The sequence below is a fragment of the Ixodes scapularis genome, unplaced genomic scaffold (assembly GCF_016920785.2).
Source record: "Ixodes scapularis isolate PalLabHiFi unplaced genomic scaffold, ASM1692078v2 ptg001200l_1__unscaffolded, whole genome shotgun sequence".
Taxonomy (NCBI): domain Eukaryota; kingdom Metazoa; phylum Arthropoda; class Arachnida; order Ixodida; family Ixodidae; genus Ixodes; species Ixodes scapularis.
The window spans coordinates 1,320,107-1,336,381 of record NW_024610116.1 but is presented as its reverse complement, the minus strand read 5'-3'; the positions used below and the strand labels follow the sequence as shown (position 1 = coordinate 1,336,381).

At 44.5% G+C, this 16,275-nt stretch overlaps 1 protein-coding gene across 2 annotated transcripts; it reads right to left on the bottom strand.

The window, feature by feature from the left end:
• Positions 1-1,231: 1,231 nt before the first annotated feature.
• Positions 1,232-6,719, bottom strand: LOC115327838. Of its 2 annotated transcripts, none has more exons than XR_005716485.3 (4): positions 6,550-6,719; positions 4,582-4,706; positions 2,953-3,143; positions 1,232-1,742 (listed from the first exon to the last, which is right to left on the bottom strand). XR_005716485.3 is itself a non-coding variant. In XM_040216754.3 (4 exons), exons 2-4 carry the CDS (start codon positions 4,637-4,639, stop codon positions 1,487-1,489), a joined length of 477 nt encoding a protein of 158 aa, XP_040072688.1. In that variant the 5' UTR covers positions 4,640-4,706; positions 6,550-6,719; the 3' UTR covers positions 1,232-1,486. The 2 variants fall into 2 exon arrangements, 1 of the variants encoding a protein (XP_040072688.1); XM_040216754.3 differs by having other exon boundaries at positions 1,232-1,714.
• Between the last annotated feature and the right edge of the window lie 9,556 nt (positions 6,720-16,275).

The window sequence follows — 16,275 nt, the reverse complement described above, 5'->3', positions numbered from 1 at the left end:
AAAATGCATAGCGAAAAATGCGGTTACGTCGAAGGAAAATTGCAGCGTCTTCCGATAGATAGAACTGCCAAGAGCGCCTGTTTAGCTTTGCAAGCTGGCTTTCTCCCAGCACGAAGACGCATTCGGGGAAAGCCAGCTTGCGGAAAAAGCTTGCCGTTTTTGGGCGGGAGGGAGGGGGGGGGGGGGGGCAATTGCGTCGGCCCCCCGGAAGTGGGGAGAGGATGATCCGGTGAGATCTTGAAAAACGAAGAAGCGGCCACTGAATAGCCATGTGGAGTGTCCCTTATGACGTACAGACGCTCCTTCGAGAGTAAACAACTTTTCTAAATATGTCGTGTTTGTTTGTTGTCAGATTCATTCGAACTTTCATGTAGAATTACCCGCTATATCGAACTGGTAGACTGTCTTTTGCGAGTTCGACATAAGTGGGTTTGACTCTATAGCAATTCGTAATCATCGCCATTTGAAAGCTTTTTATGTCCAGTTCCTGCTTTTGACAAATATTGGGCTTATGAAAGATACCGTCACAATGTCACCGTTTTCCACCATCAAAAACCTTAGAAAAAAGTGCTGGTTATACCCTTAATGTAATTTTTTTACACTTATGCCTGACTGCACGGGCCGCTAGCAAATGCCAAGCAGGCCGCGTGTTTGAGACACAACATATGGTGCCCCTCTCCTATCTAATGTTTGAGCGAACCAAGATAAAACCATTAAAAAAGAAGTACAATGCTGATGCAGAATTCAGTTTAGAGAAAGTGATTAAGAGTGTTCAAACATCCTACCAGTCATTGAGAGTACTAATATACATCACATATTACAACCCTGCTTTTATTTGCCACTGCATGACAAGTACTTTGAGCTACTGTAATTTTAAACAATACCTACTGGGAGTTAACAATGTTCCATGGGCACATTAAAGTGACCAGATAAATGGGCATATTTCGCTGATATATTACAAGAGAATGCCTGAAAGCGGTGGTTTTAATATTTCTAAGTTAAGGACATAAACCCCCTTGCGTCAAAAAGAAGAATGAAGAGAATTGTTGCAAAGTGCAACAGTTCTCTCCACGAAAAGAAAATTTCGCAGAGCCTTTTTTTTTCTTTTTTTTTGGTGAAGACATCAGTTTATTCAGGGTCACTATAGCATGTACTGCAACTGCAAATGATTGTAATAAAAAGGAAATGCCCTACGCATTGCTTAATTCATATAGCCGAAATAAAGGCCAGTGGCACAAAAAAAAATATAAATCTGGTGTTGGCACGCAAAAAATAAAAAAAAATATAGCTTTTGTGTTTTACCGAGGTTACCTAATCTTCCTATAATTTTACTGAAAGCTTCCACCATTATGTCACAGCTGTGTGCTCAATCCTATCAGTTTTATGCGGTCTATCCAAAGATCACCGAAACATTGTGAACTCCCAGTATAATACCAACTAGCTGCCAAGATACTGCCTTGATTGAGAAGATTTTTCAAATAACTGCTTAGGTTACGCTTACGTGAGATAATTTGCACTCGCCTCTTAGGAATGGGGCTTTCTTGGGTGTCAGAGGCAGCCTGCTGTCCTTGTTAAGACTCACATTCGACGCCATTTCGGCCACAGTCCTCTGCAGGACACTGGACCCCCACAGAGCAACGGTCAGGTTCTTCACAGCAACGCTTGACCTTATGTCCTGGTTCACTATGTTGTCACCCCAGGCTTTCCACGTCACCTTGACATCAACCGTCGTAGACATGCATCTATAAAAAATTAGAATAGGAAGCGAAACCGGTGTATTCGGTGGTGAGATCCTCCTTTCATGAAATGCTGCTTCGTGCATATTGATTAAAGCAAGTTTCGTTAGTTTAACTCCTTTTTTAGTTGAATCATCTTCAAAAATCCTGCGAAGCTCCCATACAACACTACTACGGTGCTCGAGCTATCAAGTTCTTTTATTACGTTCCCTGATTCTGCCGCTGTCAACTGCAAGGGGTACTGGGTGACAAGCCCTCTTGTAGTGTCGGCTGCTGGCGAAGATTATTTGGCCGGCTCAAAAAAACCTGACAGTGCGATCACTGGCTGGCCTTGTGATTTCGCTCTTCCCTTTCCAGCCCCCTTTGCCTCCATAGATGGTGTTTCATGAATTCCCCCCCCCCCCCCCGAACTTTTCGGTCGGCGTAATGGACAGAGAACATGAGAAGATGCGCCCACTGATTTGAGTTGCCGGTGCAAGGCGCGCCACTTTTTTACCTGTGTGGGGGGTTATCATGCAACCTCGAGCGTGGCTGGGACAATAAAACTAACGCTTTAAAAGAAAAGAAGGCACTTTATGCTCCAAGAGTGCTGAGTTTCATTCCCATGTACCTGGTGAACATAGGAAGAATAGACCATTTTCAAAACCTAAGCAAGCAACATTGACAGTCGCCATTTGTTGGACATGAAAGCTGTGATTGGATCGAAGACCACGTGAAATGCTGACGTTGCACTCACGTCTAACCACGCCAATCACTGACACGGCACTTGTTTCCAACGAGTACTCGGAATTCGCGTTTAAGAAATGGCGGCCTTGGATATGCACACACTTCTGAAAAGGGTTTATTGTATGGGCCAAAGGTAATTAATGGGGAATACGATGCTCCAAGTCTTTCCGCCTAATGCACTCAAAATGTTGAGCAGAATGTTAGAGATGCAGGTTTAAACTTTCTACAAAGAGATGTCGCCTTAGATATGTTTTTCAAGACACTAAAACTTGGGTCTTACACCACTGCTGAAGTGATGCAACACCAAAAAACAATAATTTGTGGCGATGGTGCTGAAAGAGAGATCTTATTCGAGCAACATTTATCGAGATCTAGATGGTCAATGACAAATTGTCAAGGCCTTTTCATCTTGAAGACATTGTGCAAGCATAGAAATGCCTTCTATCCAGAGGTATCTCTTATAAAGCAAAAACGTACCAAATCAACTTACCATTTCACATTCTAGGAAGTTTAGCAGCTGATATGGCTCCACCTCAGTGGGCTCTTTAGCAGCTGCCTCAGCGGATGCAGGTCCGACTGTACCAGCTGCTCCATCTAAGGTTGCAGGTATTGCAGCTGCACCACCGAAGGCTGCACCTGTGTTGCACATGCTCTGCATCACAGGAGCTGGTGCTGCTGCCACTTATTTTGTGAAAAATATAAAAAAAATATATGGCATGAGTCAGAACAATGTGCAGGACTGCCACATGATGTGTGTAATGCTACAATAAAAGCTGAGAGTGGGGTCGCAAGTATATGCCGATTCAACCAACCACCCACCAGCTTGGAGCAATGCGGCTGCACTCCTGCCCCTGTGTATACATGGAGAGCAGTGCCACATAACACAAGGCTGATTGCAGTTTGGTCCAGCCCATACGCAGCTTCTATGACACTGTCAGCCAAAAACTTAATAGGTAGAGTAAGGGTCGTGGACTTGACATTTATGATGCTTTAGCTTGTCAAAGAGAGTATGTTGAATGCATACCATGCTCCTGCAGTCAAGTATTCGAGGTTAGGAAATAGCACGGAATATTTTTCATAAATATCTACTGCAAAGCTTTGCAACTCAGGAGTGTTCTGAAGAGTTTTACAGATTATAGCTTCTTGACTACACGGCTTGATAGACCGAGTAAAATGTTTTTGGGCATAAGTGAGGCAGAGATGTACAAGAATCGATGCAAAAAGTCCGCAGTACGTGGAGACCAGAGTTCGGAACAGGTGTGACAGCATTTGGCACGACAAATATGCCAATGTCATTATTTATTTTCGCAACATTAAAATGACTCTGAAAATGCGACCAGCTATGGGGTGTTTTCACGCAAGTCTTGTGAGTGTTGAACTTTAAGTACAGCTCCTGGTTGTGCCCTTGTGCGATATATGACAAAATATTATAGATATTAATACTGGAAACTTCTCTGAAAACCAATGGGCACGGTGGCGAAGGACGTGAGAGGCACTGTTTACCACTCTTGCCGTTCGTTTGTGTTTGTGTGTTGTTACTTATGCCCGAGTCCCACTAGAGCGACAAACAGAAACAGACGACATTGACAAGCCTTGAACACATGCGGTATCCTCGCGATGGTATACCTTTGGCAGGCGTTTATAGTCGTTCGGTGCTCGTGAAGTGACCCCGGGTGATTGCAAGCCTGCCGAAGATACCCTCGCGTGCGTAATACTTGTATCCGAGTGTAGCCTCTTTTATTCTATGCACAAGCCTGTGAAATCGCGACAGCGACTCTGGTTTGAGGCTCGTCGCTGTCGTTTGTTTCTGTATTGTCGCTCTAGTGGGACTAGGGGCTAACAAGCGCACCAATGGGAAGGCTTTAGCCATTATTGGGAACACTAAATAAAGAAATACAAAAAAATACAACACCCAGCAACACTGCATGCAAGTAGTGATGCACTTCTGTTGTCAACTCCGCATTCCGCTTACGAATGAAATGTGCAATTTCCCTAGAGGCTTTCATTCCAGGCGAGTGGCATCAGAATTGCTGAAGGCCAGCCCATAAACAGTCTATGTTAAAACAATCCCAGCAGCAATAAGTTGCTATTGTATTGCCCAATATATGGAGCACCTTACCATAAACAGCCTTGGCAGTCTCCCATGAAGCCTGGACTTCAGCAGAGGAGACTGTCATCCTGTGTCGTCCCAGGACACTCACATCGGGATGGTGAAGGTGAATGCCAACTTCTGCTTGGCAAGGGCTGCAGTAAGTATAAAGATGAAAACAGAGTACAATATACAATAGAAAATATTGTGGACCAACTTGAAAAAAGTGCACAAAAAAAAAGACAAGGACAAAAGGACAGGAACACGTAGAACACAGACAGGTGCACACTAGCAACTCAATCCCTTAAAAACAAAAGAAAGAAGAGAGCATCAGAGAAATCAAAAAGGCTGTGCTCGGAGAACTGAGCATCAGGAACCGTGGCGCGAGGCAAAGATGTTAGGTAGATTGTTTTACAGAAGTTCTAGAATTAACAACATCCTTTCCATGTAGTGAAGTGGTGAGTTCATTCTAACTGAACATATTAAAAAATAGTACACAAAAAACAAGGAATAAAGGGTCGAGGAATACATACACTACATACAACTGCAGACTCCCAAGTCACATAAATTATAGCAAAAATAAAAAAAAAAGAATGCGGAAGGAGTTTTAGCAAAAGTCTAAACAGGTTCAAGTGGAACGTGTTAATTCAACCATAGCCACAAGGCTAAAACAATTTCCTTGTTAGCTCAAGTAACAGACGAATGTGCAGACACATTGGTTGCCCATACTATGAATAATAAACGCCTAAAATAATCCTCTTTTATGTTTTTCATAGTATATGCTAATTATTCACGTTTTTTTCTAAGGATGACATACACGAGCAGTGTAAACAGTGGATAGATAGCTGACAGTCCATCGTGAATTTTAGATAGAAATTGAGCTGTTTTGATGTATTAGCCATCGATCTGTTACCTTAAACGACGAGAAAATTATGGTTTTAAAATCTGCACTTGCTAATGGGTAAATCAGCGCGTTCCACTTGGGCCTCTGCTAGAGCTCCTTCCGCATTCTTTATTTCCTTCTTCTCTGTTTATGCGAGTTGAGTCTGCGCTTGCATGTGGTCTATGTGTTACCCTCCTTGTCTCCATGGCTTTTTGTGAACTAATTTTCAAGGTGTTCAATTAGCCCCAGCTCATCCCCTTACTACCAAAAACAATTACAACCTACACCATTCACTAAAGGCAGTACCAAAGAGAAAAAAACAGGAATTGGGTGAGGTATGAACACTATATACTTACACTGAACAAAATATACCTCCCATAAATTGGCGCGACACAATTCAAGATAAGGACACGCTTGTAAACTACCCCAGAAGCGGTGTCAAAACGTTTTTCGCGGGCACAAATTTTTGCGATCGGGAGTGGCATGCTATGCATTAATCACCGTGGGGTGAATTTACCGGGGCACCACTTTTTGGCAATTCTTTTCCGGTTATAAATCGAGAAAATGAAGTCGTTTGCAGGTGACTGGGCGGCGGAAGCTACGGGCCTGCTCGATCAATCAATCGCTGACATTTGCCTGGTCCAGCTCTCCGGACGCAAATACGCACACAGAATCCACCTGTGGTGTCAAACCAAGAGCTTCGGCGATGGAGGGGCACCGCGCTCTCCCAGACATTCTAGTTTACCAGTAAACAATACGGTGGAGGGAGGCAATCAAACCACCCCCCCCCCTCCCTTTATTTTTCCGTCTTAGCATGCCTGCCTGCCCGACTGCCTGCCCGCCCACCCCCCCGCCCGCCCCCATGTCCCGAAAATTTCCGCCGCTACTGATGGACCTGGAGCGAGTATGCAGCCTACGCGCTCATCTGTGACCGCTAATTGGTGCGAGGATGGAGTGCTCTGCATCGGGGGAAAAAAGAAGAAACACAGCCTGGCATAACACCATTCGCGCACAATTAGTAACAACGATACAAGCAAGTGATCTAGAGACAATAACAAGCATTATGAAGGGAGGAAAGAATAATCTAGCCCTAACGAACAAAGAAAGGAACTTACTTTGGAACGACCGTGCCACGATCTCGGCTGTTGAGCAGATTCGACGTAGTTGCACGGCTCACAGTAGCTTCCTTCTTTTTCAGACACACTTGAAACTAAGGTGAACTCCACGCATCACGAATAATCGGTAAATTTACTTTATGACGGAGATTTGAAACACACACGGACAACGCGACCGGCAAAACGTGCAAAATGAGATTGTGGATTATATTGGGTCGCATTCGTTGGCTATTATGGATGCCTAGCGACTTTACCGAGGCTATGTTCGCGTATCTTCAACACGCTTGCAATAAAACGATCAGCAAAGCGCTTTAAAACGATTAGAAGACACAGTAATATTAAATTATTGAACATGTCAACGTCACCACAATGTTAGAAATACAATCCTGAACAGGTAGCAAAAAATTAAATACGAGACTAGCCACACAATGTTTAAAAACGAATTCAGCAGACATATAAACTCCAAGAAAAACCACTGGAACCGATGGGGCGCGTGGCCTATCTTGTTAGCGCGCTATGCTTGTGATCGTATGGTCGATGGTTCGAATCCAAGAAAATAAAATATTTTTCTTAATTTTTTTTTTTTATTGATTTAAATATTTGCTATGTTTGTTTTTTTTCGCGGTCGCCGGCTCCCTGCTTTCGGGTAAAAATCACTGAAAATGTAAAAATAGAAAGTGCGAGCCTAAGTTTGAATTTTGATACATGCACAAGCCGTGGCCCTCTTGTTTTGCCGAGATAATTCGCTCCCTCTGTGCTAATAGGTGGGTCAGTGTAATAGCAAAGCGCCGCAAATCCTTTCAACGAAGTAAGGAAGGTAAGAATAATGGGAATATTGAGAGAAAAATGGGAAAATGCGTAAGTGGTCAAACTATACTCCGTTTCAAACATCGCGTGCAACGCTGGGAAAGCTACTGAAGTAGTGCGCATGAAAAAACACACACAATTGTGTTACTCCGCGAGATTTCGTGGACGAGCCGTACAAGGCGCTGCTCTGGCGATGCCGGCGATGCCGACATCTCGGTGGCGGTGGTTCGAATCCACTTAGGGCGCAAATGTTTTTTTTTTTTTTTTTTGTTTTTTTTCTTCGACCGATTTTTTGTGCAAGATTGTGCGTATTGCGGAAGTGCATATTTCAATTCCTCTTTTCTTGTTGATTTTTATTTATAAGAACGTAGACTAGGGGCTAGTGTTCCGCTCGAACTTGCGCCGGCCTCGTCAAAACGGAAGAACGGTCGAGATCCAGGGCGTCTCTATTTAACGCCGTTTATTTACATGGTAGCGTGAAAATCAGAGAGTACCTCGAGAGTGTGGTGGACGGTCCTTTATATAACGAATATTGTGATTAGGGGACCGCACTGCCATTGTTCAGACGGCTTGGCATTCCCTCACGTGATGTGACTTCACGGAAGTTTCCTTCAGAGTCAGAATACTCGCCGGTGTATGGAAGAAGTCATCCAGACGGCAGTATCTCGGTGCTCTGGTGCCGGCGCCCCCATAAACCGGGAGTGATTCACAATAGACGCGTACACAACACACGGCACTCGAGATCAGGATCGAGTGTTGTTTCCTTTTCGAGAAAAGCAGGGGCCTCGGAATACAGGCACGGGCATGTGCGTCGTTTACTTAGCCGACCAAGGTTAAGGTGCCTCAGGCAGACGGAGCCGACCATGGTTACGGTTCCGCAGGCAGAAGAACCCAGACGCTTCGGAATGCAATCACGGGCACCGCCTGCGTTAAGGTCCCGCAAGCAGATGGAGCCGTAGGCACGATTCATCACCGACACAGTTCCTTCTTGAGGCTTGTTTCACTTTGAAGCCATAAGGCCGATTTCAACACCAGAAATAACAGGTGGCAGTTCACAACACTGTCCGCGTGCTCGGAACTTTCACGTTGCGAGGTCTTCGCTTCGGGGACGCCACCTTGCCAGACACTCCGGTGTCGTTACTGACCGTCTCCAGGACCTCACGGACCGACGTCTCCAGGAAACACGTTCTTGAACTCGCGTACACGTTGGCGATCACCTGCTTGCACTTTTGCGAGATCTTCACACAACGAATCTTCGAAAATATCCGAGGAGGAAAAGAAAGCTTTTCGCGTAAGACGCCATCTTCGCGAAACCGGCGAGGCAGGGGCAGCCGCACAACCCGAAAACCCGAAGCGAGTCGAGTGCCGCACGAACGAAAACAGAAAATAATTTGGAGTAGTTTACATTATCTTTTCCTTTTTATTGAAAAAGAATAGGTGTTCCCTCGAAATCATAACGCCAATATTAGTAACTAGCTACAAAAATGTACACTTTTCGACTTTTTTTTTTTTTCAGGGCCGCACTATTTTGTGGAGCGAACGTAGTCGCGGTCGGCTGTGCAAACGGGCGCGCTAGCTTTGACTACGTTGCACGCTATGTTTGAAACTTAGTATAGCTGCCACAGTGAGGCAGCCAAAGTTTGACTGAAGGCGGTCATCTTTACCCACTATTCAAACGAAAATACCGCTACTTTAAGGCAGTTATTTACCTAAGCTCATAGCGCGCTACGTATTAAGCACATTTCTAAAATTTCTGACTACCGGAAAGTAGTACTTAATTTTGTTCTGGTACATCCTGGTTTCACTTATCGGGGTTGCACTCCGCAGTTTTACTTCTTTATTAGGCCTAGACATGTTTTTATTTCTGACACCCAAGAACAGTGCGGATACTTAAACTAGCTAGCAGAAACGGTATCGTTCGGTGTTATAACATTTGTTTCGTAGCGTCAAGGGGTCACGTTCACAAACCCGGCAGGGCAGACATCCACAGCGCATTGGTGTTTCTCGTTTTTTTCTGCTAAAAAAAAAAAAAAGGAACGTTTTTTTTTTTTTTTTTATATTCCCGCTTTTCTGGTGCGGTATGTCTATAACATAAGCTATCGGGATTCGGGCGACAGATCGTCTGGCTATGTGAACATTTGAAATATTTCTGTTAGATGATCGTAACTAAGACATTTGATTCCTGCCTGAATCAGCATATCTTCACACTCAATTAAAATTACTAATAACATGATCTGAGGAGATTTACGTACCTTTCGTGGCGTCGTGAGCAATAAATAATATTACTTTTTCTGGTTTCTGGGCAGTAATGTTTATTATTGTTTTTGAAGCTCAAAGCGGGTGCTCAATCCTGCCACGTGTTTTGTTTTTTTTTGTTTTTTTTCATTCGGAGGCTCCGCTACAGTGGCGTCACAAGGGGGCGGGGGGGGGGGGGGGGGGTGTCGCGGCGGGCTACCGCCCCGGGTGCCCCTGGCCCTCGCGACGCCACTGATCCGCTATACCGTTTTTATTTTTTATCTGAGTCAAACACGTGCGTATAGTGCATCAAATTAAACTAGATTCCTGAAAAAATATCGTTCGGCGTTGTAAAATTTATTTTTCGTGGCGTACGTGTTCAGATTATCAATATCCTGAATGTGCTTTCCTCGCCGCATTGTTTTTTTTTTTTCTCGTTTTCGCGGTAAAACACGTCAGCCTTGGCACGCTGGGATCAAATACGCCACCGTCGGCAGTCATTTACGAAGGATTTATCAACGCAAACATTTCCCCTCGCTATTCATGCTATTCATGCCGCAGTTGGTCAGAATCTCAATGATATGACTGCATAGTGAAAACGGCAAAAAAATAAAAATAAAACGATGTCGGTCAGCAAACGGAACTTCAACGGCAGGACTCGCCAGCGTGAAGAGCAAAGCACAGATTCCAGAAAGTTACTGAACTTCCATGTAAATACTGGCCATCAAAGACAGCAAAATACCGATGCCGGCCAGTTACTGGAACCTCCATGAAAATACTGGCCAGCAAAGACAGCAAAAACACAATTCCGGCCAGTCACTGTAACCAGATCTGCTCAACTGGCCAGTTCGTAAGACGAGACGCCAACGCCGGACGGGGCCGGAAGCTCAAGGGCGCGCCGGGCGCCGCATCCTTTTACAGGACCGGCCGGCGTAGCCCCGATACCGACCGACGCGGTGTGCTACCTGGGTACATGCATTTTGCTCAGGAAAAACTGCTTGCTTTTGTTTTTCAGTCTGTCTCTATATTTGCCTTTTTAAAACATGCTCTTCTTTTAGACTTAATCAATATTCTGCTGCAAGATGATTGCATTTGTTCATGTATACTCATCAGTGCACTAGCTTTTTTTCTTGTTTTGTTTGCGCTTCACTGGATATCTGTATAACAAACCTAATAAGAGTTCAGGTGAGTCATGTCCTGCATCTAATTTGTCTGTTGCCTATAAACATTAGATTTATTGCTCTGCATTTTGGCAATACGCTTTTTCGCTAGAATACAGAACTCATAAGGTCACAACACAGAACACGAAACTGACTTCGGAACAATGTTGACATAAAGTATTGATGCCTGTGCATTAGAAGCCCCATTTCGAAGATAAGCCCGCGTGGTCGACGTCGTCGGCGTAGTGTTCTGCGCACTGGGATGAACGATGTAATTAAAAAAAAAGACTTACAAAAAGTTATATTTTGCATGATTTCTGTAGAATATATCTTGAGGGGCACATTCACAGGCTTCCCATAGGCGTCACACATGTCCCGTGTAGCTACACAGAGCGTCCCGTAGCGTGTGGCATCCCTACAGCAGCCCGCACAATGTCGCACTTGTCCTATGGGATGCTAGGCTCTATCCCCACAGGCTGCAGGGTACCTACATCAACCTATAGAATTTCCTACATGTCCCATAAGAGCCAGAGTTTTATCCCCACAGACTCTGTGGGTCACCTAAAGAACCCCCACGGGCTGTGTGGGTTACCCCAAAGAAGCCCCACAGGCTGTGTGGGTAACCCAAAGGAGCCCTTACAGGCTGTGTGGGTTACCCAAAGGACCCCACACAGTAACCCGCATGTCCCATAGGCCCACAGGCCTGACCCCACAGAAATTTCAGGACACCCATACAACCCCATGGGTGCCCCATAGAGACCTCTAGGACCCCACACAAATTTTCTGTGTGTGCTCTGTGGGCATTTGGACCAGGGACTGGCAATAAGTTGGTCCTTTCGCCCTGAAGATAAACAAACTGTTCTCTGCGCGATAAGTATGCCTCCATACAATCTACAACTTGACTGTTCTTTAGAATGAGACTAAGTTTATGTAATAACTTCGGATGCAATACGCGATCGAAGGCTTTCGCGAAGTCTAAAAACACGGCATCAATTTGTCCCCCCTTATCTACATTTCTGCTAAGGTCATGAAAATCTTCATTCAGCTGCATAGTTGTAGAACAACCCTGCCTAAAGCCGTACTGATTAGTGCCCAGGTTGTAGTTACTTTCTATAAAATCTATTAAATGTTTTGCTATTATTTCTTCTAAAGTTTAGCCGCACGTACTAGAGAGGAATATTGGTCGATATTTGCTCAGGGTGGTTCCTGCGCCTTGTTTGTGAATAGGAATTACTTTCCCGCACTTCCAGTCTCGTGGAATCATTCCTCTGCTAAGTGTGAGTTTAAACATCATCACTAAATAATATGAACACGATTCGGCTTATCTTTGCAGAAACGAATTTGGAATCTTGTCTGGTCCTGGCGACTTTTTTGTATCAATTTTTAAGAGCCAATTAAAAAGACCTTGATTCGCGTATATGTTTGGAATGGGAAATATGCTGCCAGAAACGTGAAAAGCGGGAAGGGAACCGTTGTCTCTCGTAAAAACTGACTGAAAGTATTCGTTGAATAATGAAGCCATCTGATCTTTATCCGTTATAACAGAACCGTTTTCAACTATTCTGGCTATCGCATCTCTCGAAGGAGATAAATGCCTCCAAACATTTCAGGGGAAGTCTTCATAAGGTTTAGAAGGGAATTATTCATACAAAAAATCTGGTATTGCGAACTTCACATTTAAAATGTCTGGAGAGGTTCCGCACCTCCTCTCGCCTTTTTGGTGTTTCATGCTTTTTAGGCTGCCGCCATTTCCTTCTTAACCTATGCTTCAGGCAAGCAATATTTCTTGTTACCCAAGGATTGTTCTGTGAATGCCTCCTTACTCGAAGCGGAACAAACTTTTCTATAGCATTATGTACTATGGTTTTGAATTTTTCCCAAACATTGTCTATCGATGACGTGCCTAACAAAGAAAAATGTCTAAAATTATAAAAGTGGACATCTAAAAAGTCTACTATACTTTCGTCGTCTGCTTTCGAAAAATCCGGAAATGAGAGGTTCTGGCGCGTCGGAATATCTCGTCTCTCCAGAGGACATTTTATAAGAACCATATCATGATCAGAGATCCCGTCAATAATCTGGCATAAGTATTTTGTTTGCGCCATAGTAGCACTTAGTAATACCAGGTCGAGCATGGATTCAGTTAAGTCTTGCGTTCTAGTATTCCCTTGAACTATTTGTGTCAAATTTTGCGAATAAGCCACATCTAATAGTGCTTGAGACATAGAGGCTTCGCCATTCCCTATGCACAAATTAGTCCAGTCGATGTTAGGAAGGTTGAAATCCCCGGCTAGGACAAGCCTAGTGTTTTTTCTATGAACATATTCGCCATAAATAATCATTTACACGCGTAAAATAATCATCGTTTGACATGAGGGGCGATATACAGCTCCGACTATAATAGGAAGTTTATCAACCATGACCTTACAAAACAAAGATTCTATGTCCAGAGCGGACATCTCAACACTCCCAAGTTGTTTTTAATGACAATGGCAACCCCACCGCCACGAGTCTCCCGGTCTTTACGGAAACACACATAATTGGGGGTATAAAGTCAGAATTTTCAACAGAGGCACTTAACCAAGTTTCCGTTTTTGTAACAACATCAGGTTCATGCTTTAAAAAATCAGCTTCAAGTTCAGCCCGTTTGTTCAACACACTCCTTGCATTCAAATTGATGACCGTGAGCGCATCAGGAAAAACCTTGGTTTTCAGGAGACGATGACTGCCTCAGTTCTTCCTCCAGTTGCTGACTGTCCCGGCACGGCAGTCGAGAGTTGGATTCAGGATCCCAGTAGAATATACGACCTTCAATACCCACCTTGTCGTATACCAACCGAACCTTTGAACCTCGATTCTTTTCCTCGCGTAAAGCCTCCCAGAGGTGTTTTCTAATATCTTGAACATGTTTAGAAAAGTCTTCACTAACGGAAGTGTTCGTGCCTTTTAGCCTGTTACAGTTTCGCAAGACTTCCATTTTCCCTTTGTTGTTCTAAAACGTACAGAGCGCGACACTGTTAGCGGGAACAAGCGATCGCCCGTTTTTTCAGTTTTTCTCTTTGAAACCAAAAGATGTCATCCAAGTTATTAATACTATGGAAAGAGCTAATTTAGTTCTATAATGTAAGCGATACAATTTCGAGCTCGCTAATACTATTTAGGAGTAAAATGCGAAAATGCGCCGATGTCGTGTTCGCGCTAACAGTGTCGCGATGTGTACTATAACAGGCCGAGGGCTGCGACGTTTTTTGCGAAGACGGTGAATGCGTTATACGCTTTTGGGATTCACGTTAACTTTGTGAAATATATTGGACTGAGCCGACTTGGAGAAAACCGCTAGAGTTTTATTTTGTTCCTCATTTAAGCCGAAGATCAAACGATTATTGCGCCTCGAGCGGTTCTCTAGGTGGTCGATTGTTTGCGTTAATACATGAACAGTTTGCGAGAGTTCCCGGACCAAGGCCTGCAATTCTACAACACTCATAATCGACGATTCGAGATTCACTAACCGAGCATCCAGATTTTTAAAATGTTCTGTGTTTTCATTTACGGATTTTCGGATAGAGCGCTGATCTCGTTTAATATCGTTTAGCATTCTCATGTGTTCTTTTTGCCCATCAAGGATCATTGACACCTTTACCTCGAGTGAGTGGTGTGGTCCAGGGTTCATCTCGACGTCACCGCTTAGAAGCAGAAGTTGTTTCACAATATCTAAGCACTCTAACGTCATGGAAAGCAATTTGTGGGGAAGGTACAACAACAAGGCACAGACAACTACTGCGTACACCACAACTCTTGTAGCTTACCTGCAAGCAGGCGAAGACAAGTAGGTTAGGCATCTTGTCGCAAAGCGTACCGTTCCCTCCACTGGCACCGTGCAGTCCGTTCCAGTGTTTTATAGCACCCAGAGGCGTAGTACTCGTTGACGTTGATTGGCTTGGAGTGACGTAGGTAAGGGCCGTGCCCACCGTGGCCGATGTCGCGCTGATACCGACGTCCCGTGCTGATGACAAGACAAGTCCCACGCTGTTTGCGTCGGACGGTGGTAGCTTGAATGGCTTAAAGGCCGCGTGATGCACGCAGTTCCCCATTGCATGAAAATAAGTACTTGCAAGCAGGCGAAGACAAGTAGGTTAGCCATCTTGTCCCAAAGCGTACCGTGCCCACCACTGACACCGTGCAGTCCGTTCCAGTGATTTATAGGACCCAGAGGCGTAGTACTCGTTGACTTTGATTGGCTTGGAGTAACGTAGGTAAGGGCCGTGCGCACCCTGGCCGATGTCTCGAAGATACCAACGTCACGTGCTGATGACAAGACATGTCCCTCGCCGCTTGCGTCGGACGGTGGAAGCTTGAATGGCTCAAAGACCACGTCATGCACGCAGTTTCCCATCGCTTGAAAATACAGTAACTGCAAGCAGGCGAAGACAAGTAGGCTAGGCATCTTGTCGCAAAGCGTACCGTGCCCACAACTTGATTATAAAGCTGCCCCAGTAAATGCCTCGAATATAAAGCTGAGCGAAATAAATCGAATCTGGTCAATTTTTTTAGAAGGCTGTTGGTGGATATTTCCAATTTAAATAAAAATCTCACGGTCTGCAATTGTAAATAGAATTAATTGCTAGCACGATGAATCACTGGACTATTCCGTTTTCCGATAAGGGCTGCTGCGCGACCAGCTTCCAAGAAAGTTACCGTAAAGTGGCCGCATCGTTCACAGCTTCAAGGAAAGTTGCCGAAAAATGGAACAGAAAGCAAGCGCAGCTGGACTGAAGATCATATTTGCTGCTCCGCAGAGATACAAAGAGCTTGAAACTTGCAAAGGTTGCAACTGCAAGTACACTAAGAAAACGGAAAACGATAGACAAGCAACATGCGTAGTGTTGTAATCACTTAACACAGGGTGTAAACCGGTGCAAACCCAGAAGGCGATCGCTGGCCGAGTAGGCTACAATACACCAGTTCAGAGCACATGAAACAAACGTTCGAGCTGTAGAACCCCAAAAAATCCGGGGTTTAAACGCCGCCTCTGCCCTTTTAAATGTGCATGAGCACCGTACCTGCGTGCGATCATGTATCGCTACTGTACGGTGCTCGTACAACAGGCGCGCAAGATTATCGGTCGGAAAGCGCACCTGCACGGTTTTTTTGTGTCTTATTTGCGTTTTCACATCGCCACCCTTGTGCCTGTTGAATCGGTGGACATTTGAGTTGCATCCCGCACTTCCCACGGGGCGTCTTTTTAAAAGTTACCTATCTAGAGGTTTCCGCGGACGCTCAGAAAGTTTCTAATTAATATCCTATGTTTATTTCTAGTAACGAACAGATCAGATAAAGATGCAAGTTAAATATTTAAGTTATAGTGACGAATAGCCACCCGTAATATGCCCCCGAGGTTGCGTAACTCTGTGTGTTTTATCGTCATGGCACTTAGTTTTCTAGCGCTGTTCCAACCAAACAAGTATGCACCACCAAGCTGAACTGCAAGCATTATTGCTGTACAACTCACGTGTACAGACCATAC

What these genes read in the sequence shown, in the direction of transcription:
- LOC115327838 (XM_040216754.3), bottom strand. Translation starts at nt 4,639, where the DNA reads ATGACAGTCTCCTCTGCTGAAGTCCAGGCTTCATGGGAGACTGCCAAG. An exon ending in GACTGCCAAGGCTGTTTATG is followed by an intron (nt 3,144 to 4,581) that starts GTAAGGTGCTCC and finishes TCACAAAATAAG; the next exon opens with TGGCAGCAGCACCAGCTCCT. An exon ending in ACTTCCTAGAATGTGAAATG is followed by an intron (nt 1,715 to 2,952) that starts GTAAGTTGATTT and finishes GTTGATGTCAAG; the next exon opens with GTGACGTGGAAAGCCTGGGG.